Source organism: Aphelocoma coerulescens, chromosome 13 (assembly GCF_041296385.1).
Source record: "Aphelocoma coerulescens isolate FSJ_1873_10779 chromosome 13, UR_Acoe_1.0, whole genome shotgun sequence".
NCBI lineage: Eukaryota > Metazoa > Chordata > Aves > Passeriformes > Corvidae > Aphelocoma > Aphelocoma coerulescens.
The window spans coordinates 15,130,763-15,154,401 of record NC_091027.1 but is presented as its reverse complement, the minus strand read 5'-3'; the positions used below and the strand labels follow the sequence as shown (position 1 = coordinate 15,154,401).

The 23,639-nt window shown below is 40.1% G+C and overlaps 1 protein-coding gene across 4 annotated transcripts in view; it reads left to right on the top strand.

Annotated features, from left to right (window-relative positions):
• The window catches only part of SLIT3 (slit guidance ligand 3), a 521,085-nt gene that overhangs the window by 416,833 nt on the left and 80,613 nt on the right, over nucleotides 1–23,639 (top strand). For all 4 annotated transcript variants that reach the window (XM_069029271.1, XM_069029274.1, XM_069029272.1 and 1 more), the window contains exons 18-24: nucleotides 3,126–3,269; nucleotides 5,513–5,656; nucleotides 10,634–10,797; nucleotides 13,004–13,136; nucleotides 21,720–21,788; nucleotides 22,848–22,919; nucleotides 23,103–23,174. In XM_069029271.1, coding sequence (XP_068885372.1) covers nucleotides 3,126–3,269; nucleotides 5,513–5,656; nucleotides 10,634–10,797; nucleotides 13,004–13,136; nucleotides 21,720–21,788; nucleotides 22,848–22,919; nucleotides 23,103–23,174 — 798 coding nt within the window. The remainder of the gene's footprint in view (nucleotides 1–3,125; nucleotides 3,270–5,512; nucleotides 5,657–10,633; nucleotides 10,798–13,003; nucleotides 13,137–21,719; nucleotides 21,789–22,847; nucleotides 22,920–23,102; nucleotides 23,175–23,639) is intronic.

Here is a 23,639-nt window from a genome sequence, read left to right as displayed (position 1 = left end):
AGCACAGCAGTGGGGAGCTGGAATGCTGACATTGACCCAGCAGGTAGAGCAGGGTGAATGCTCCTGTTAATTCTGAATAGAATCCATATTGTTCTGTGTTGAAGTAATGAGATCAACAGAAATAATATTATTATAAAATTCAGCCATAATGTAAATAAAATGCGACTGAAACGTGAGCTGTGTGAACAATGTCACCTTGATAGCTTCTGGATCTCTTCATTTCCTATTCACAGCCCCACATAAAGCAGACCCAGGCTTTCTGAAAATTTATTTTGACCTCTTGCCCAAAATAAAAGTCTGGAAATAGGATTAAATGTTATCACCAGGGTAAATCAGGAAGTCCTTATGGAATAAGCCTTTGTGAGTTACCAGGCTGAGGTCAGGCTGGCTCCCATTTGGGTGACAGAGAACATAGGAATCTCAAAACTCAGCTTCTTTTTCACTGTCTTCCAGTATTTTGAGAAGAATTCCTTGTAGAAACTCAGTGTTGCAAGAGGATGGGGCTTTTCTGTAGTGGGAGTTTGCTATAAACTGTCAGTAGGTTTTTCTGATAAAACAATTCCTTGTCGAGTGTGATGATCACGTATAAAAGATTCTTTTAGGGCTGGGAAGGATGGAGATAGGGGTCTCTGAGATGCAGACCAGGCAAAAGGTTTCAGTGCTTTCATTTTTTAAGCTTTATACCAGCTGATTATTTTTCCTGGTGGCTCTAGACTGAAAAGTATGTAATTTCTCATGTTCATTATTCTAGCTGTTCAGACTTTTTTTTTTTTTTTGGTGACCGAATGTTGTCATCTACCTTTTTTTTTGTTGCATTCTGGGAATGGGAAACTCTGATTCAGGAAGACAAATAACAAAATCCAGGCTGGCAGAACATCTGCTTTGACAATACTCCAAGCAGGATTGCAGGGCAGTGCCATCTTTACCTATTTGTTATTGCAGAGCCTGTCTTTTCTCTGCCTTGCAACTTTGATTTCACCATAGCATTTAATCTTGGATTTCCAAATCTTTTGCATAGGAAAGGTATTTATAATTGGCTTCTTCTGAGACTGCTGGCATATTTATGGGTAATTTTGTGTTGCTGAAAAGATCAGGCATTGCTAACTCAAATGAGCGAAGTCACCTATCTGCTGAAGTCCTTTGGCAGCAATTAAAATTCAGATGTTTGCGCTGTATAAAGGTGCCAATTCCTTTGCAGATCATGGCCAGCCTGTGTCTCCAATATTTGCTCTTTTTTGCCTTCAGGATCTAATAGACCATTAAAATTGCCCACATGCTTTAATACATGTACCTAAATATCTTTTATATGGTAAAAAGTAACTTTTAAAACTTTGTAAGTACAAGTATAGGTCGGTTTGCAATCTGCAAAGTCTTTGTCTATTACAGTAACTCACCCTCCCTTCCCACCACAAACATTTACTTATTTATTCATTCATTTTTGTGCAAATATGCATGGTGGCATGATCTTTACCAGGACGGGGATCTTTGGGAGCATTTCTTTATGCCAGCATTCAAAAGAGATGCTGAGCTATAAACATTTCCACTAGAGAAATAGCTGAGCCCCAAAATTAAATGCATATGTCAGAATATCCTCCCTTGACTTGCTTCGACACTGAACATAAACTCTTCATGTGAGCGTTTGCACAAAGCACTAAACTTCTGGAAAGAGAAATCTGTGTGTAAGTATTTCTATATGTTTTTATGTTATTTTTGGCTGATTGCTGGCGTGCTCCTATTCTTTCTGATCACAAGAAAGCACAAGAGGTGATGGGCCACATGCTGTAGGGCCCACTCTCTGACAGTTGTTCAGCAGACATAAACCAGTGTACTCCAGTTTCCCACATGAAACATATTTCCAAGGCTTTTTTTTTTATTTTATTTTATTAAGTGATGACTTCTGAAAAGAGCAACACCCACATTATTTCTATCTGAGGCCAAGCTATCCTCTTTCCATGTCGTCTGTCAACTTTTATCCCAGTAAGATTGCCAGCTCTTCTGAGCAGAGTAGCCCAGGTGTTAATCTGATACCTTGTCATTTGTTTTATATCACCTGGAATTGGATTTTGAGACTATTACTCATGCTGTGTCTGTACTGGGATCATTTCTGGAATAATGTGCTATTCTGTATGAGTAATGGTGTTGGAATTCAGCATCTTCTTGGAAGCAAGAACGTATCTTGTACTTTCTCCTTTTCGTTGTAGATAGTAAAACAAAGAACAGTGTTTCCTGTCATAAACCCCAACAAATAGAATTATTCATCATAATCTATACAGGACATCATGGGAGATACTTGAAGGACTCAGGCTCAAAGTTTTAATGTGCTTAAGGCCTTCTATATAAATGTTTTAAATAATTAAATGCCATTTTTTTATGCATCCCTGATGGCACTTTTATCATTCAGAAATTGTCTGTTCACTGGGGTTTTCACAAATATGAAATATTCAAGAGATAAATTTTGCATTTCAGGAGAACTTCATTTGACTTTGTCGATCAAAGTTTTCTAATATTGATCTATAAGCAAACATCTTGAGACTGTATAGGCAGAGTAAATATTTATAAAATAATGCTGTGTATTGCAGTGGCTGTGAATTGACAATTAAGAGACACTCATTTCCTTTTGAGTGGTGGGTTTTTATTTAAGTGCCTGGGAGTTCATAAGTGCACACACTAAAGTTTGTGTCAGATACATGGTGCAGTAGATAAAGGTGGTCCATATTTCAATGTGTGACACCAGCTCAGTGGCTGTAGCAGTAACTGACTCTTGCCAGAGGAGCACCCAGTCCCAAGCATGGTCCATAACTTCATGGACATGAATCAGGTGTTAGAAACTTCCACTTATTGTATCCTGAGACATAGATAAGAAAGAATTACAAGGTGTTAAACTCTGATACTTGCATTAATTTATCTTGACACATCTGATATAATTGTGGTTTTGATGAGTACAAGGGAGCTATTTGTAAGAGCAGTAGGAATACCTTTGAACTTCTGGATGCTCTCCTTGCTGAATGAATGCCTCTCCAGATAACCACTAAAAGGAACAAATTCTTCCTCTCTTCCTCCAGTGTGTGATGTATGTTTGGAATAAAATACTACTAACTTTCTTATTGTGACTGGTTGTGTCCTAGAAATCTAAGCAACAATAAGATCAAGGAGATCCGAGAAGGCACCTTTGATGGAGCTTCAGGAGTGCAGGAGCTGATCCTGACAGAGAACCAGCTTGAATCTGTGCATGGACGGATGTTCAGGGGCCTCACAGGGCTGAAGACCCTGTAAGTGCAAAGCCCTGCCTTGCTCCTCTCCAAGTGGGGTGGGAGTGCTCAGGTTCAGCAGTGCCTGCTAAAATATCTGTCATTAGACAGCAAGTGCTACTGCTGGGCCTTGTAGCACTCTCATGAGGGTTTCAATATATCTCTAGTCCTGGGCAGGTGTGAGATTTATCTGCTATTTCTGTAAAACAGACAGATTTTCAGGAATTTCAGGGCTAACATGATGGCGAACCTGTGATGTGTCAAATTTGTGCACTTCCAGTTATTTAATGTTTTTATTATTTTGTTATTTCCTGTGGAAACTAGGCATGTAGGAACATGTTTGCTATCTGTGCATCCTCCCACTCCTCCTCCACCCAAATTGGAACTGTGCTGTAGAAAGAAAGCACTCAAATAGGTGGGGCTGTCAATAAATAGACTCTAGAAATCAAAATACAATTAAAATCTGCAATTTATTCATTAGCAAAAATTACTACTTATGTTGCAAGGTATCATGACACAATTAGTTCAGTCCTTACTCAAGTGTAAAAAGAAATTCAAGTTTCATTTCAAGGACTTTGTTCTATAATGACAAATATGGAACTTTTGCTGTTCCATTAACATTTTTTGTGGTTACAGCCATCTGTTCTTTAATTTAATGTATGCACTTTACTAAGGGATTTGAAAATACTGCCCATAGATACTAAATTAATTTTTATACTGTAAAGCAGCCTGTGGCAGTGCTCCTAAACAAAATTCAGCATTTTTTAATAAAAAGATGCTTAACATTCAAGCTATCCTGCTGACCTGACCTACATTTCCCCCAGCTGATAAAGCAGTCTAAATATACACAGCATGATATGAGGATTTGTGAGTAAAAGTTTTCTTTCAGGAAGGGCACACAGTGCATGGTGAACCATGATATGAAACCAGAGGGTTTGGCTTGAGGGACATATATTGCTATCCATTACTTGACTTTCTTTCAGCATTAAAATAGTAACTTTTGGCATTCATCAGGGTCATGGTCCAGCTTTTAAAGGCCTTTATGTTCCTGTGGGTCTTTCCTGACACAGTTTCACCCCAGTTGCAATCCCAAAATTCCGGAGACCGTGGTGCCTCTGGTGGTAGCTGAGCACAGAGAACAGTGATGCAAAAGCAACACAAGGTTCAGCCTCAAACACTGAATGCTTGTGATGACACTGGGGATGTTTTCCCAGCCATAACTAAACTCTCTTTGGTGATTTCCAGGTAGCTATTGCTGTAGCACTTCAATGCCCAGCTGGCAGATACCAATCTGAGATTTAAATCCAGATTCCTAAGGGAGTCTGGATTTCCATTGTTCACTGCATGAATTTGATTACCAAGGAGTTAACCCTCCTCAGTTTGGAGGGTCAATTCACTGCAACAGCAGAAAAACCTGCATGTATTTTGTGGATTTTTGGTAGTGTGCTTTAATTACTGAATCATGTTTCACCTAAGTAGGAATATCACAACAGTGCAGTGATGTTCACAGACCCAGATATTGATTGGCATGCAGTGTAACAAATACACATGAGCCTTTTTTGCAATAGAGTGAAACAAGATACTCCAGTCTTTCAGATTAATTGGTCTTTATTGTCGAGTTCATTGTTACCATAACAACTCCGAGAGATGTATCTTCCAAAACACAGCACTGATTCATCTGGTACAAGCACCAAGCAAAGACCATTTTATAGAATGATTACTGGGTTTTGTCTTCACAATTATTGATGAGAATGACATTCCAGAGCCTGTGCCAGGTCTGGAAATCTTTCCTAAGATATTCCTTGATTTTTGATGAGGATACTGTTTTCTTTCATACTTTTGCAGTGCAGATTACAAATAACATCCAGGATAGGAGCAGAGGAAATGCAGCTGGTATTGTTATTGTCACACACTTCTGGCAGTCTTTCTCAATTGATCTCTGAAATACATCTCAGCTTACTCTCAGATATTTATTAAATTGAGCCTTTAGTTTTTATTTCAAGGTTGTCACTGATCATAATTTTAATTGCATACTGCTTTCAGACATGCAGCTCCCATCAGCCTCTAATGTTGAATGGAAGAGATGCATTTTAAATTCATGAGACCATGTTTACATGAATCTAACCCTCCTCTAGCTGTGTTCAGCCACCAATAAAAACAAAGTGCTTTCCAAAGCATCTGTTGATGCCCTTGGTAAAGCACCTCCTATCCTGAAATTATACCCTGTCCCAGTAGTTCCTAATTCCCTGTGTTAATCCTTGCAGGATGCTGAGGAGCAACTCTATCAGCTGTATAAACAACGACACCTTTGCTGGCCTGAGCTCAGTGAGGCTCCTTTCTCTGTATGACAATCACATCAGCACCATCACCCCTGGAGCCTTCAGCACGCTGGTCTCTTTGTCTACAATGTGAGTTATCTTTTTGTGGTATGGTATGGTTCTTCTGTGCTTTCCTTTTAAAAAGACAACATTTCAGTTTATATGGAAAACCTCATCTAGGGAAAGAAAACTCCATCCTACTGAAATCACAGGTTTGGAGGATACAATGTGTGATTTAAAAAAAAAAAAAAAATGGAATAGTTTCAGCTGGAGTGGCTGCAAGCACTTGGAGGTTGCCAGCCTCAGGCAGGATGACCATGTGTTCTGCTGTGTCATAGTCCAGTGCAACGTGCAGGGGAAGGTCATGTGAAACACTTTCTGCAGATCCAAAGGGCATAGCTTATCACACACTTCAGCTCCCTGAAGCTGCTTTAGTGTCAGTAGAGTCTGATTTTGTAAGAACAGCTTTCTTGGATTTCAGTTAAATTAGTTAAACATCAGAAGTCTACTAGCTAATTCTTAGATTTTCAAACCATCTGAAGAAGACCAAAGTAGTCAAGTCTTACTGAATGTGAATTTAAAAATCCCAACCTAAGCTTTCTTTTAATTCTCTTACACTTCTCAATCATTCTTTAAAATATTTCTCATGCTTCTTAAATACTTTTAAATGCTTTTTTAGGGTGTCCATTTTAATAAAGTACAGACTGATAAATATGGAAAGAAAGTCTGCCTGTTTCCAGCTGTGAGAGGGGACCCTGCTGTTGCTGTTGATGGAAATTCTCTGTCCTGAAAATACAGGCTAATTGTCCAGTCAAAATAAACTCTCAGTGCTATTGCATTTCAGGATTGGAAAGCACTCTCCATCATGTTTGGGCAAAGAAAGAAGTGTTGACTCTCAGCTGTTTTGTTGCTCACACTTTCCCTTTGCTGTTACAACTTTTCACCAGCAAATCAGTTATCATTTTGGCATTAGCTCCGTGCAGCATAAGGAACACAGAATTTTCTTTCCTTTTACGTTGTGTAGTCCCAAGAGTCTCCTTGAAATTGATGGACAAAGAGAGAAACACAAGCAGATTATTTTTATTGACTGTTTTCAAGTCTCTGGTCAAAGCAAGTGGCACTTGCTGAAAGCTTGTTGTCACTGTGCTCCTCTTGCAGTTGTCTCCATGCTTCCTTCTGTGGCTCCCTTTGTACTGGGACTCTCTGAATCAGTCTTAAAAGCCCCTACCTTGCTTTCACAGAATTGTCTTTCTCATATTTTATTAGGAAAAAGCCCATTTTCTTTTTTCATCTGTGGAAAAAGATTGTTGCACTTTCTAGTGAGAACAATTAAAGCTGCTGCTAATTAGAATGCATTGCTTTGGCACTGATTTATAATCCCATTGTTTCCTAGCTGTGTCTTGGTGGAAAAGTTTGTTCTTTGACACATTTTCATTCTGTGTTTGATCTACAGACAGAAAAGGTGTGGTTTTGACTTCTTTAGACACTAGGTTGAGGCCAGGGTGATTTTTGACATATAAATGCAGAATTCAGCTGTGTTCATTTCCCGGCAGTGCTCCGTTGTAGGTGGATTTATTGGATGGCAACACCACTGAAGTTAGATAGTGTGGCTGCTTTCCCTGTTCAGCCCACACTTTGGGAGCTAATTGGGTATTGTAATGCTTTTTTACATCTATTAATGGGACACAAAAATTCATGCAAGGTTCCATTTCCATTTTTATATTGGCATATTTACAACACTAAAGAATATTGCTCCTTTTGTTCTACTCTTTGTGAGTCAGTCTCATTGATATTCTCAAAACATGGACAGCTCTGAAGATAACACCCTGACTAACGATTTTCAATAGAGGAACAATATCTATTTTGTAGAAAAAACAACAATTTTTTATTTGTTACTGGTCAAACTAGGCACTGTAGCATCTTAATTTGAAGTGCACTTGCACTTTGTCACACTGAGAACTCAGTCATGTCTTTCAGTCCTTACACAGTCATGGGGACATATTTGCAAGCAGAACTGCTTTTCCATGGATTATTATTAAAATAACTGCATGAAGCTAATGCCAGAACGACATGTAGCTATTCTTGTATAAACTTACCCTGAATTCCAGAATATATTTTCAACCTAATTTCAAAAACATCCGGATGTGTTTCAGCATGTTTTTCTAACAGGTCATTGGAATCCATTTAAATAGTTAATATTCTATGACTTCTTTGCAATTTTGAAGAGGCACTTGTAGTAGGATATGCATATTTCATTCTTCCAGACTTCTATTTCCCCTTGATTTTTAAAATATGTCTATGTCCTTGAGTAAACACTTCTGAATTTAATGTTAGTACAAAATCTCTGCTAAAAGTTTGATTGCTGTATTTCTGTCTGAGTGGGTAAATCACTATTGTATGTGTAGGAACTCTGATTATTAATGATGAGTTTTCACATCAATTTTTCTGCCCAACATTACTGTTTCTGATTTGAGAACTCCACTTGAATAGTCAGATTCCACAGTAAAGCTTTGGCATATAATTAGCCTTCCCAGACTTTCAATTCCATTTCAGGTCAAGTAGGGAATCTCTTTACCTATGTGATATTTTAAGGAGAGCCTTCATCTTATATTTCTATCAAAATCACAGTCTTACCATGGAAAGAGCCTGTATGTAGGGACATGTGTGAGCTTCATACTGCATTAAAGCTAAAAATCACTACTCTGCAGTTGGAAAAGGATAAAATCTAGATCTTGCTAAAGTAGAAGAAGGATGTGTGGAATTGCTGACAAGATAAATTTGCCCTTTTTTTGCCTGGAGTGATTCGAATTTCTAAATGGTATATTTGTTTATTTATTAATTTTATCTGTAGCATCCTATTTCTTTCTTACTCCCTAAGAAAAAGCATAATCTCACTTCTAAACTAAAGATTCCAATAATTTTTCATCATATGTTAACCTGTGTTTGCCAAGAAGAAAAGGAGGCTTCGTGGATAGTTACTGCTGCTCAGGTAGTGAGCAGTGGCACATTAAGTCAAAACGATCTCTCCTCTCTGGACAGGGATAATTACTAGTTTTTGATATGAAGCATTTTGTAGATTGAATGTTTGTGAAAGTTTTTGATACATCTTGGTAAGATGCTCTCTAGATGTGCAAAATATCCTTCACCCTCAGAGCTGCTGGTTTTCCAGGTAAGATGCTCTCTAGATGTGCAAAATATCCTTCACCCTCAGAGCTGCTGGTTTTCCAGAAACCTGATTATACACACCTGCTGTTTGTTTCCAATTGTGGATTATTTAATTCTGAGGATTTGTGTCATGGAAGTAGTTCTGTGGATATGATCTCACTCTCTCCCATCAGTGGAACAAATGGCCTTTGAAGCACTGGCTCACTCAGCGTCGGCGGTTTAGACATTTGGTTTAGGCACTGCTCATGCCAAAGTGTATCAGTGTGGAAAATATACAAAGCATCCTGCATGTGGTGCCATTATGGATTAAAGAAAATGGAAAACAATTCAGAAGGAAAGCAGCTAGAATTAGAGTATTGCTTTCAGTGCTCTTTTGCACCTTCTGTCTGAAAGCTCTCGTGTAACCTGTTGGTTTTCTCACCTTTCTGCAGCGTTAGCCTTGCCTTTGAATCTTAGTGTGAAGCAGGTGGAGTGTTTTTATAACATTATGCTGAGTTTTCTACTCCCCCCAGTTTTCCTCTCTCTGCAATGTCCATAAGCCTGTGTTAGATCCACATGGGATTAACCCCAGAGCTCCAGGGCAGAGCAGTGATTGAAGGAGGCTGTTCTGCAGTGCTGAGAGCAGCTGTAAATCATACTGTGGCTATGTGATGTTGGCCTAGAACCTACAGGATTTAGGAGTTTGCTTTCTAACTGCCACACCTCAATTGTGCCATGTGTTTTTGTCCTCAATACTATTGTTTTCTGTAGGAATTATTTGGCTGAAGTCCTGATGTGATTTTGACTGCATGTTTAGGTTTGTGAAAGCATGTTGCAAGTGAAGACTTACCAGCTACTTCAGCTACTATACCTGCACTTGAAGTGCCCATTTCTTGTCTTCAAATTTCTTGTCTTAAAAGATGTGCTATGATTTAAAGAAATTTCATTATCATCTTTCTGTGCTACCAAAGTATTAACTCTTGCACACATTCACACATGATGTGAAAATTCCATCAGTATTAGTTTAGATACTTCATTTTCCGTACACAGGCCCTGACAGCTCATTTTTCTTCCATGAGGCAACCTCAGACTGAGGCTGTTGATTCTCCCTGTCTCTGTCTCTGTGCATAACACAATCAGCTCTCCCTTTTTACCAGGGATATCAGCCTTTTTCCTTCATCTGAAGTTTAGCTGGGAAAGAGCTGCTAAGCCAGGCTGTTTTAGGGATCCATCCCTCCCGTGGAGGCTGTCAGATGATTGCTTTGGGGGCTGCACACCACAGTACCATGCCTAGGCTGTAGCTCTGTATGGAAGATATTTTGGGAGCTGGAGCAAGATTTGAAGCAGACCCCACAAAGTTCACAAGGCAGCAGAGCAGATGCTTTTCACTACAGATATCCAGACCTGAGAAAACTTCCTAAGTGGCTCAAGATGAAAGTCAGGAAACCCAAATTCAGCTTGCCAGTGGCTCCCTCCTGGCACTGATTTGTATGGGCTGGAACAGAGGCAAGGGGAGAGCATGAGTGTGCTGGGACAAGTACATGATCATGTTGAAGATCACGCACACATGGGTGCAGTTTGTGAGGTGAGTTTAGACTTGGGTGTGAGCTGTAGCTTGGATTGAATTCCACTATAAATCCAGTGATGTAAGTATGTCTAAATAATAACTGTTAGCACTTTGGTTTATAAACATATGTCTATATATGCATAACTATATATATTTTAATTGCAATCCCAGCCCTAGTATAGAACTAGTTCTATAGTTCTATGCATAGAACTTCCCAGATCTGCAGAATGGAGGAGGGATCTCACAGGAACAGAGCACAGGAAAGAGCCTGGACTTGGAGCCCCTCGTCTTTCTGTAGTTATTTCAGTATTTCTATATGTTCTTGTGTAATGGAATCATGTTTTGTTCCCTTTCAGTAATTTGCTGGCTAACTCTTTTAATTGTAACTGCCATTTGGCCTGGCTGGGGAAATGGCTGAGGAAGAAGAGAATTGTCAGTGGAAATCCACGCTGCTTGAAACCCTTTTTCTTAAAGGATATTCCAATCCAAGATGTAGATGTCCAGGACTTCACCTGTGATGGTAAGAAAACCCAAATTGATTTGGCACTTGTGGCAATGTTGGCACCTCTGTGAGAAGGTCCCTCCCTACCAAGCAGTGCTGCATAGCAAACATTTTGCTTTAGTGATAAAAAAGACAGCCACCTAAAGCTGGAGATCACTGTTCTCTATCAGTACTTTATTTTTATTCTTGATTTCCAGAGTCTGAATTTCTACAGTCAACACCTAAATACAAGAATTAATTTACTATGGACAAATGCTCTGCTTTGTCTAATCCTGGTGTAATCCTGGGCCTTCCTCCCACTTCCTTATTCACAGTCTTAGTTAACACTCTAAAGCCAGTGGGCTTGAAAAGTTTTTTAGATTTGGATATTGTTCAGGGTCACTAGTAAAAGGTGAATACAGGGAAATAAAAAAACACTTAGATATTATTTGAAATGACTCAGTGACGCTTCATGCTTTGTTGGGTCTATAAAGTTTTAGAAGAAAATACCCTGACATTTCTTTCATCCTACAGGTAGTTTTTGTCTTGTGAGCAAGCAGATTTTAGAGAAAATAGTAAGGAGAAAATCGCCTAGTGAATGCCCTGCTAACTTGACTTGCAGCTTGTTAAGACCAGATAGGCTGGAGATGTAGTTAGTCATACCTCTGAGGAGACAATGAGTGATAGAAGTTCCCTACTTAGAGTAAAAATTAATTGCTGTCCTAGTCAAGCAATCTGGCAACAGGCCCAGGTTCTTGAGCTCAGAGCTCAAGAGACCCAAGTTTAGTCATAAAAGAATAATTCACTTTTAATTTAAGAGAAAAAAAAGAAACCAAAACCAAGCAAAATCCTGGTCCACAGAACGACATTCCACACTTGGGAGACGAGAGGAACCCTGGTGCACAAAATGTCATTCCACAGTTGGGAGCTTTCTCTGTCAGGCAGTAACTTGCAGTCGAGGCAAACGGAAAGTAGGTGGTGGCAGGGTGTGAAACACAAAACACAGGGGAAAGTTAAATATGCTGAAAAAAACATGCTCTTTCTGCAGGCTTATGAAGGACTTTGAATTTTGTTTCCAGTCATTAAACTCAGCAGGGAAGAAAAGAAAAAAAATCTTCTGTTCTTCTGTAGTCTGGTGGTGCCTCCCCAGCCCTCTGAATGCAAATGATTCCTACCCATACAGTCAGGGGTAATTCTGTTATCTTGTACCAGGACTTCCAGTCTTTTTCTTTAATCTCAATGCTCATGGGTGCCTCCAGCAGAGAGAAGAAAGAAACAGATCTGTCTCAATTAGTCCTTGCATCAGTTAAAAGGCAGGAGCAGGCAGCACATAATGACAGCAGGCTGGGAGCTCTGGGTCTCTGTGCCGGGCAGCTCAGGCTGCCTGTGCTCACACACAGTTGTGTGGTTCCCCTCCCTGTCATCCAGAGAATGTGCCACTAAGTGTTTCCTTTCGCATACATCGTGCTCCTGCTGCAGGCATGTGCCTTATGTTTTGCAAAGCCTGTTGCTTTTGGGGAAAATCCATGCTTTAATGTTCTTAGCTTCAAAGTGCTGGTTTCTACTGCAGAAACCCTATTGTTCTTCAATTACAAGATTTAATCTGCTGTTTATGGACCTTTGAAACCATTTTTGGAGAAAGTTGATATTTTTATGTGCGCACAGATGGATTGCCAGAAGTTGGAAGTGTGCTGCTTCAGTTTGTTGTTTGCCTGGTTATCATTGTTAAAAACAATGAGGCTTTACAATTCAGATCATAAACAAAGTGCCAGGCTGACTTTAGAAAGTGAAAAATAGACATCTAAAAGCTGAATTTTAGAAAAGTCTTTCAAAAGGCGAGTAGATAGTGAATATCACCTGTCTAGATGAATTTAAGGGCAATGTGCTGGTTGAGTTCTCCATTTCAGCTGCATATTGTGGGTGGGGGGACGATTTGGGATTCATACAACCGATTGCACTGTAATTTGCAGAATTGCAAAGTAGATTCTCCTTAGGAAAAAAAAAAAAAATTAAAAATATTTCTATTCAGTGTATGCACTGTTCATGTTGCCTAAAGAACTTGCATGAAGGCAGGGTGATCCAAAGCCTTGGATCTAGTTTAGAATGCTGTGATGGTTACTCTGGATTCAGGGGTTCCCCTCTCTGGTCCTTGTCACCAGATATCTTCAGAGTGCATGCATCTTCAGAGTGCATGCCTTGGGCTGGAATGCTGATTTCCTCACACTCTGCTTCTCTCCCTGTGCAGGTAATGATGAAAGCAGCTGCTTGCTTTCCCCTCCTTGTCCTTCCCAGTGTACCTGTGTGGACTCGGTGGTTCGCTGCAGCAACAAAGGGCTGCGGATGCTGCCCAGGGGAATTCCCAAGGACGTGACTGAGCTGTGAGTTACCTTTTACATATCCCCTCTCTCAAGAACTTCATGAAACTGCATCGTAGTGAGCCTTTGTAGGTCCATGGGGGGCTTGCCTTTGACTTTAGTCATCTGTGCTTTGGTGTTTCCAGTATGTTCTAACCATTATTCTTCTTCTTATTTGTCCCTTGACTGAATAAATCGCTCTGTAATGGGAACGGAGTTTATCTGTCCTTGTACCCATTAATTCTGGGTGTAGGAACAAATGCATATATTAGTATCAAATAATCCTGTAGTGCTTCTGTGAGAGCCCAAGATCACAATAGGCAGTTTGAAGGGATGATGAAAATATGTTCCTGAGTTACGCAGCTGTGAGCTGATTATCCTCTGAGGAGATTAAAAAAGGGGAAAAGAAAGCTGGTGGTGGAAACAAGGAATTCTTTTCTCCAAACCTCATGAAATGGCTAAAATAACAGACAATTAGATTATATTGTAAAGTAAATTCATCCTAGTTGAGAACCATCTTTCTAGTTGTCTTTTCATCTATGCCTCACTAGGGCTTTATAGTGGATTTTCTTTCCATGGAAAGAAAAAACACTGGTGGAACTGCTTGGCTTAAGCAGTTGGCAGTAGAAATACTGAGCTTTTCCCCTTCAGGCCCTTATTCAAATCTATCCCAGGTGAGTCATTACTGAAACTTGTTACAATCTCATCAACATTTCTATGTGAAAATAATTGGTTGAGTTCATTGGTATGTTTGGTGAATTTTACAATGAACTAAAATCTGATTCTGCTATTTTCTCATATCTACTATTATTTTTGCTCCCTTCCCAGGGGGAGAATGGGGTTTACACTGGTTTTACCAGTGTTGTAGTCAATTCAAGGCTTTGTTGCTGAATGAGAAGGGTACTGGAAGTGCCTGTGGCAACTCAGCATGGAAATCTTGCATTAATGAATACATCCTTGGAACACCTTTGGCCGGGGTGTGGTTAATAGTGAATTGAATTAAAAGCCAGTTCCTGGGCTGGATTCCCTTATGTACTGCCATCAGTGTTAAGAAGTCTGCAAGGTCATCCCTGCTCTGCTTTTGTTCAGGTTTCATTGCATTCAAATGTAACTTGCCAACAGTAAGATATCACAGATGTAACTTTGATTTCCACTGCCACACTGAGGAATTTTTATGTTTAAATTTTGCATATTGAGTTTTACTGATACTATCTGATACACTGATGACATAGCTTTCACAAAAAGAGTAAAATTAATCTCACAATCTTAAAAATGGCTGTATTTCTTAACCACTTCTTGGCAAATGAGGCAATAGCCTGGAACTGAGCAGTTTGAGTTCATAGGAGTTTACGTGACTCTCTTCTTCAGTAGGAGCCTTTTGGCTGTGCAAAGCTCTAGTTCAGCTTTCTGCTTTCCATCCAGAAATGTGTCAGCAGAACACAGACAGCCATGGACTGCCTGGCTCTGAATATTTCATATTCTGCAAATATAACCTTTGAATCTGTCCCAGCTGTCTCAAAATTCAATCCTGATCTCATTCTCCTCTCAACCAACATAAACTGAACTCCTTATTTGTATCTACACCAAAAGATGGGTTGCAGGTACTGAAGCATGAAATTTGATGTGTTTGTGGAAACTGTGAAAAGAATGAAATAAGTAAATAAAAAATAATCAGTCTTACTTGCCTTTCTTCTGCTTCCAGATTGAGGTAGAGATGTTGCCCATAACCTGCTATATCATGCAGGTTACAAGTTACCACTGTGAACCTACACATTTTTATTGTTCTGTGTGACAATTGCCATTGTTACTCTGATAAGCAGCATCTCCTGTGGAACCCAGCCTCTTGCCTCACCTTGAGGACAGCTGGAACCTGGCAGAGGGAACCCAACCCAGTTTCAACCTGGGCACAGGGTGAAAGAGACCTGCCTTGCTCAATTGCCCAAGCCCACAGTGATGAGTGCCAAGGAGATGACAAGGACATGCAGAGCCTCTTGTCCCTGTATCCCACAGCTCCCTTGCTGCAGGAGGCTTGAGCAGTGACAGGATGCACGGGAGCATTTCAGTGCAATTTTTATGAATGCACCAGGCTGACATTTACAACCTCCCACTGCTGACGTATTCATCTGCCAGGCACATTGGTTGCAGTGCTTTTTATTAAACTGCAGTGCTTTTGTGCAACGTGGTTTAAGAAAAAGAGCTGCCACATATCTGCTTAAACCACTCTGTTGTGGCTGAACATAGCCTTCTCAGAAGTTCCTTTGAATTCTTTTAGAGGTCCTAAAATAGTCTTAAACCAGGAATCCTTTCCTTGTAACAGGTATTAAATAGCAATGTGCACAAATGAGGATATCTCTTGCACAGGCACATAGGGGAAATATTACCCGTTCTGGGTCAAATTTCACTGTACCTACACTCAGCAAAAAAGATCCCCAGCGAAGTTTTATTGCAGAGTGGACTGGAGACAGACTCGCTCCTTCCCCTGTTCATTCTGAGTTTCTGGTTTGGATGTATATGTATACAAGACATGTGAAAACCATTATCTTCTTCATGTTTAGAGCTTGGAATGATAGGAGACATCCCTGTGTTTTGTTTGTACCACTCTTGGGAGCAGGGATTACCTTGGCAGGGAAGGCTTCCATCTAGAACAGAGTTGAAAAGATCACTAAGTGTCCTGGCTTTCTAGAGGAATGATGATGCAAGACATTTCTATTTCCCAGCTTTTCCTTCAGAAAACCCCATCATCATGGGCAAGTTTTCTTCCAGCTTCTTGGGAATAGGAAAATATTATGTTGTTTCTTGCAAATTCCTTCACTGGATATTCCTTCACTGTATATTTACATCCTGCCTACATTTTTTCCCACTGTTTGCTTGCCCTGAAGAGAAACCTTGGATTTTTTGAACATACTCCATTTTCTACTCCAGATGTTCAGAAGTAAAATGTTCATGCAATGAGCTAGTTTGGAACTTAGCCTTGCTGCTGCTTAGTGTTTTAGGCTTTCCTTTTCTTCAATTTTTTTTCCCCTTAGTCTGTTTGAACTAAGTTTCCCATGCTCTTTCTCCTTTTATGTATTACCTCAGTGTGTGAACACTAGATTTTTTCTTTTATTCACAAAAGTATAGTCTATTTCTAATAAAGTCTTATCTGACAGCATCCAGCTGCTTTTATGGACCTACAGCAAATAACATTTTGCACTGGGGAAAAACATTGGAGGCAATTATGTGGACAGCGTGTGCACAAGCTGTAACATAATGAGCGTGTGTGTTTTAGAATAAATGTGTACCAATCATGTCATCTCTAGACTCCAAATGTTGTCATGGCACTGAGCTATAGGATAGCACTGGTGGGATTGTTAGGGAAACCTGCATCCATACATCATCGTTAGCGATTATTTTCCTCTCATTTATATTAATGAATGCTAATATTTGCATTACTTTTGCCATTTCTCTTTCTCTCCTCACAAAGCTTTTCTCTCCCATTTCTGTTCCTTGTTCTGCCTGGTCTGTTCATGCATTTGACACATTGGTTTTCACATTTACTTGGAGGTATTTACCACCAATCCCAACCCCCTTTTCCAGTTCCAAGGCACTTGTGATTTCCTTTGACTTGTGACTAAAAACAGTGGCTTGTACCTGGGCCATGCAAATCGATGCCATAAATAAGCCCAAAGCATATTTATGTGTGGAATATTGTAGCAGTTTAGCACCATTTTTCAGTTTGCCTGTATTGCTGCTGATCAAAGGGAAACTGTGGAAGGAGATATCTGATGAAAATCATCTGCTTGAGAATGCAAATGCTCTTGCTTGTCTGGCAATTCACACTGTTCTACACACTGACCCTCAGCACAGGCATCAGTGAATTTTCCTTTGATAATAAAGGAGAGAAACAATTAGGCCAAAGCCTAGGCTTACTTGGTCCTGCTTCATTTTCTACAGAGGGGGATTCTCCTGTTGAGAGAAGGGAGAGTTCTGTAGAGGATATTTTAGTTACAGATGAAATAGAGGAATTAATCTGCACTTCAAACCTGATAGTTTAGAAAAAGTAAATAATATCAATACTATCAAATAACGTGTTCAGTGACTGGTAAAGTTTGAGTACATATCACAAAGGTGACATTAGCACTAGCAGAGATTAAAGGTTTAACTTTCTCTCAAACACAGCCATGTGTCTGTGTGTCATACATGGAGGTTGTGGTCTGAAGTACAAATACAGCAAAATCCAAAGTCCAAATTTGTCAAAGCTTAAGAAAGCTCAAGATCCATATTTGAACCTAAATCCACACTTGATTTTTGTTTCCTCTCAAGAAACTGTATTGAAGCTCTTAAAATTCGAGTTTTGTTGATGCTTCATCTTTCACAATCCAATTCTTTTCTAGACCACCATTTTTAGGAAATGAAATTTGACTCAAAATTTTAGGATATTGGGTATGGACATTAAAAATTTTAGAGTGTAACTTAACTTTAGAGCTACATAAAATTGCCAAGTATCTTTTTTTTTTTGTAATGTGACATTCTTTGTGGAATATTTAAAGGAGAGGTTTTGTGCCTTTTCAATTACTGCCTGAGAACTGATTTCTCTCTCCAGTTTCTCCTCTTAGCACAGATTGCCACTGTGAGCTTGACTTTATGGCTGAATTGACATCTCAGTACAAAAAGGATTCCAAGTGATTCAAATTGTTACACGATGCTCTGGCACCTTGTGCTGGTTATATCACCTCCAATCCAAGTGGTTTCAGTATAAAAATAGACACGTTGGAAAAAGAGCAGCTGTCATCTTTTATGCATGGTTTTAAATTTTTTATATGCAATGTTGGTGTGTGTGGAAGGTGCTGGATGAACCCTGGGGCTGCTGCAGGCCCTGTCCCACAGTGCCAGCCACCCTGGCCATGTTCTAGAAGAAACCTTTCCAGGTAGGAAGGCAGTGGCTTTCTTTGAGAGCTGAAAACAGATTTTGTGGTGTTTTGGTTTGGGGTTTTTTTTCAGTTTTTGCTTTGTTAATTGCTTGTTGGTTACAAGTCATTTTTGGGACTTGAGGATTCTCAGCAGCATTCCCAGAGTAAAATAAAAGACCAAAAACCTCCATTCTGATATTTAAATGAGAGCCTGGAGACCTTAGGAAGCAAATTAGGTTGTTTTGGATAGCAGTCAGTGTCTATTTTAAGGGAACTGACACTCAGTCTTGACTCTGTATATTAATAACTTGATTCCCAGAATTAAAATTAGACATATATTTTTCTTCATTCATACCAGAATTTCTTTGCATACCAGACACCATGGACATCATATTCCTTTGGCTAAAGACCGAAAAGAATTAAAAATTTAATCTTCCCTCCACATTCACTCTTTTATGGCTGTTTTGAGGGTTTTTTTTGGCAGGGTATCTGTAGCTTCATCTGTGGGTTTTTATTTATATATGTGTATACATAAATACACAAAAGTTTTGTGTCTCTGCCCATTCGCCCTCAGGAATAATTCTTCTATTCACCATGTCCAGCTTCTAGGCCTCTTGCAGCCCCCATCCATCCTGCTGAGCCCAGCAATGTGGGGAGGGGCTGCCCCTGCACCCCCAGCTCTGACAGAGGCACCTCCTCTGCTGCAGTTGTTTGTCTCAAATCTGGCATCCCAGATCCTCCTGATTCTTGGCAAGCTCTTATGCCCTAAAAGCCTTGGTTATTTCAAATTCCCTGCGCTTAAATGTGCTTTCAGAATGAATGCCTTCAGCTTAGAAAATGCTGCCATGCCTTGGATAATGGGGTGAGAGGTTTAACAGTGGCAGATTGTTCTTATGGATGCATGAAAAGTGTGTTATCAGTACTTTTTCAGAGTTAAATTGTGTTTATTCAGAAACTATAGCACTGGTATGAGTATTGCAGTTTTCTGCTAGCACATTTATATAACCATCAAATTGCTGCAGTGCAAATCCAGAGCTATTCAAAGCAGATCTTCTGTAGGAGTTTAACTCCAGGGGTCTGCATGTCTATGTTAGTCTGAGTCATAAAGCACTGAATTAAAATGTGCACCCTTGACTTTTGATTGCCCCAGAAAGCAAAAGAGTAGGGAAAAACTTTGGCTCACCACCATCAGTTTGTTTAAATTGCAGGCTGTTTCATATTGAGATCAACAAGAAAATATCCTGAAAATATGTTCCTGAAGAATTCAGCATATTGCAAGAGTCTCCTTTCCTAAACTAAAATCATATATAACTTCCAAATACATAATACATGACCTGCTTTTGATTTCCTTTAGAAATCCTTGGGATTTTACATTTGGAATAAAGACTAGTCCTTAACCTGCCCTCTTGCATGGGTTTGAGATTTGTGATTTTCTGTGATAAAGGGGAAGGCACAGACTCCTAGCATCTTGCTGCATCCACAGCAGACCATGACTGGGGGAAAGAGATGTGGTTTGCCCTGTTTAAAATGTAACATGCGTGTCTAAATTCTGAGAATCTCCTACATAACAATTTAGGGTGTGAAATTACCAAGGAACTCCGTTTTCACAATCATTTATAACAAATTTAGCCAAAATCTGGCTAAAAAAGTGGCTTTCCACTTGCTGAGTATGGATATCCATGGGAGGTGGAAGTGTGGCACAGCTAACCCCTGCTCTGGTTAGTGATGCTCTGTCCCTGCTTTGCTGGCTCTGCATCTCTCTCACTCCATGCTTGTGATTGTTGTCAGGGGAGAGATTCATTAGTTCAGTAGGGTTTTTTAATTGAGAAAGTAACTTCTTTTGGTGAAAAAGCCAGAAGCTGGCATTCCCACCTTGTCCAGCTCAATCCTGGCAGGAGTTAGGTGAGCTCCACTGCATGCTCTGGGGTAACTGCAGGATGGGATCCTGTGCACAGGCAGAAGGGGTGACTGTGAGGCTGGCTGGAGTAGTTCAGTTGGAGTTCAGTAGAAAAGAGATCTGAAGCAGCAGAAAATGGTGAGAGGTCATTATGCTGAAACAAAAGGTGGGGGTGGGAATAATGCCAGCTATAAAATATATTATGGAAGAAATTTTGTTCGTTTTTATAGATTTTATTTTTGAAAGATGTAAAAATAAAGTTTGTGGGAAAATTTTCTTGGATTTAGTTTACACAAGGATCTCTGTGCTGTTACAGTTAATGTAGAGAAGGAACACAGAGCACAGGAATAATCTATTGTTGTTTGGTATAGTAAGTACAGAATAAGGAGGCCTGTTGCCAAAGAAAAGGAAATTGTATGTGTGGAATAAAAAGTCTTAACACGATTATCGGATTCTGTTTTCAGCAGCAGAGGCAGCACATTAAGTGTTCTGGTGTCTGTGGGCTGCATTTCCTGGCTACACTTGATTATGTTTCAAAACATGCCATATCAATTGCATTGCCCCATGTCTACCTCAGGAAAAATCCTTGCAGTATCACGTAAGGAAGGGAAATATAATTTCATCTTTTGTCCCACCTGTGGAGGGAGGAATGGCTTCCTCCTCCACAGTGCTTTCTGAGAGGATGGATTTGTTTCCCAGGTAGATGTTGCTTCTGGAGGATGTCTGGAAAAACATCCTGACAGTGCCATGGTACCACAGTAGCCACTTTCCATTGGAGCCTTATTACTTTGGTATCTTCCAGGGATGCAGCTCCACCTAAAAGATAAGGAAAATAACCTCCAGCTCTGTCTCTATCTTACTGTAATAAACAGGGGAACACCCACATCCCATTGCTACCACAAGCCAGCTGTGGAGACTGGAGTACCCATGCTCTCTTGTAGGCAAGCTTTTTAAAAGTATTGTGATTTTCAGGGGGTTTTGCTGAGTTACTCACTGACCGTGTTTCCTCAGTGGAGAAAAACTGCAAAATGTGGCACTATTTGCCTGTATGAGGACTCAGGATTATCCCCAAAGGCTTTAGCTCTACTGTGCCTGTGTCTGCGTGGAGACAGGTCCAGTGGTGTCTCAAACAGCTGCCACACTGGAAACACAAGATATGCTGTTAAATATATGTAATGCATGTAGGAGAAACCTCTGTTCCAAGAGAGCTTGGTCTTTGGTCTTTAATTTATACAGAGCTTTCCTCCTGTACCAGGGTGCTGTGAAAAAGAGAGGTGAGGAGGGTGTATTGCTGTGGTGGATGTGCCACCAGACTTGGGGATGTTTGTGTTGGCGCTGGAAAAAGTGGGACCTTTTGCAGCACAGAGATCTGGGAGTGCAGCTCCTCTTCCCATTCTGGCTGTACAAGGAACTCACATGCACAAGACAAAGCCTCCCTCACAGGGTCAGGGAGCAGTCAGCACTGTTGGAGAGACTTGGGAAAGGTAACTTTAAGTTCAGGGCACAAGCCATGCAATTTTTCTCCCCTTCTTCAGCTGCTGTCACAGAAGAACCAAATGGTCATTTCTGTTTGCTGTAGGCCAGAGATCCTTTATGCACTTCCAAGTCTTAAAACAAATAAAGTAAATCAATAAGGTGCTGTCATGCTTTGCATGTGGGATAATTAATATATAAAGTAAAAACACTTAGAGTTTCAAAGCAATGAATCAAAGATAATTTCATTAGTGACTGCCTTTATATTGTCCTCATTCATGGTGTAGATTGAGTGACATGAGTTCTTGTTAATGTGCTTGTGTAATTGTGAAATCTGACTTTTTTCAGATACTTGGAAGGAAACCATCTGCCTGCTGTGCCGAAGGGGCTCTCTGCCTTCAGACACCTGACACTGATGTAAGAAACACGTGGTTTCAATGTTAGGAAAATTGCATGACTCTTTCTGCACTATGCTGTTGGTGGAACATAAATAATTAGTATTGGGTGGGGGGAGGCTGGTGGAAAACACCAAACCCCAAAACCTTCTGTAATTTGAATTTGGAAAGAATTTCACGGGAGATGCTGCTGCCAATAAATGTTCATAAAGAGTGAGGTGCCTGAGAAGCCCCTTGCTCTGCAGGACATCGAGAGGATGAAACTCTCACACTGGCTGCTGCAGTTTCACTTGGCAGATTTATCTGTAAAGGTCATTAGCAGAGGAGACACATTAATTTGTGCTAGATGAGGCAGTATTTATAATGCTAAGGCAATGACAATTTGCATAGCTGTTTCTGCTGTGAACAGTCATCCAGATAGAGACACAGCTAGGCTTTGTTCTGTAAATGGCTCCCTGAAATACGCAGGAATGACATTTCCTGCCTCAACTATTTATCAGGAATTTTCAAATGCTGTTGCAATCAGCTGTGCAGATACTCCAGTCAAATGGGCTGGACTAGCTCAGACAAAAACAACATGGAGGAAAAACTGGAATCCTTTGTTTTAAGAGTGTTTTTTATTTGGAAACATCTCTAATTTTGCTTTTCAAGGGAGACTAATAACGAAACAAAATGTTCTGGTCGAGCCTAAAAGACTTCTTAAAATGAAAAATGAAATTTTGTTCTAGTAGCTGTCAATATGAAGAGCATATGGAAATGGGGTGCCTAGAATATATTGCAAAGCAAGTTGGAACAGTAAATATTCAGCAGTATTTGTATCATTTCTTCATTTGTTCTTTTCATTGAATGCTATATGCTGGAGATATGCCTTAATATGTCTGAGTCTGAGGCTTTTTAGGGGAGTCTGATGTGCTTTTCCATTAAAGCTCATTCTATGTTGGTCAGAAAATACACCAGTTGATAATATGTGACTTTTCAGTTTCTTCAAGCATTTGCTGTGCAGATATTATGTAATCTTTCAAAAAAGGCATATTTCATAATTCATACATGTAAATTGTATTTTCTCTGTGTGTTTTTTCAGTGATTTGAGCAACAACAGCATCAGTGTATTGGCCAACCACACCTTCAGCAACATGACTCAATTATCAACGCTGTAAGTAGCCCAAGTTTTGATAACAGTTTTTTAATTGCTTTTCCAACACCATCTTAGCTGTTGAGCAATTAGTGTAGATCTTGTTGCTTAAGCATGTGGCTTTCCATGCTTCTCTGTGGTTGAATTAGTAGAGAAATAATCCAAGCCAACAGGGAGTTGTGACTGTGCTCTCCCCTTCTGCAGCATCCTGAGTTACAACAGGCTCCGGTGCATCCCCGTCCACGCCTTCAACGGGCTCCGGTCTCTGCGAGTGCTGTAAGTGCAACTCCTCCAAAGCAGCTGAGACTGCAGCTGATGGCAGGGAGGGTTTAATGGGCAGGTGGTCATGAATATTTTCACCTAATTAGCTTCAATGTACTTGTACTCTGGTGCAAATTGCCTGGTGGAGGCCAGAGCAGGTGAGTGCTAAGGATGCAGTTACGTATTTGCAGGATGAGTGGCTTTTCTCTGAAGGCTCAGGTGCAGGACCTATTGTGAAAACAGATCTCCAAAAGACTGCATAGAGTCTGCCTCTTCTGCCTGAACAATGTTGGGGTGTTCCACAGCAAAGGACTTTTCTCTTTGTCTGTAAAAACTTGGTTGTAGAGTGTGAGTTTCCACTGGATGCTTCAGCAGGAGTGTATTTGTGGAAAACTTGGGCATTTTCAGAATATTTTCTACTGATTCAGATTTATGCAGGCAAGCTTTTACACAAAAGAATGCAATCTGAAGGGAAGTTAG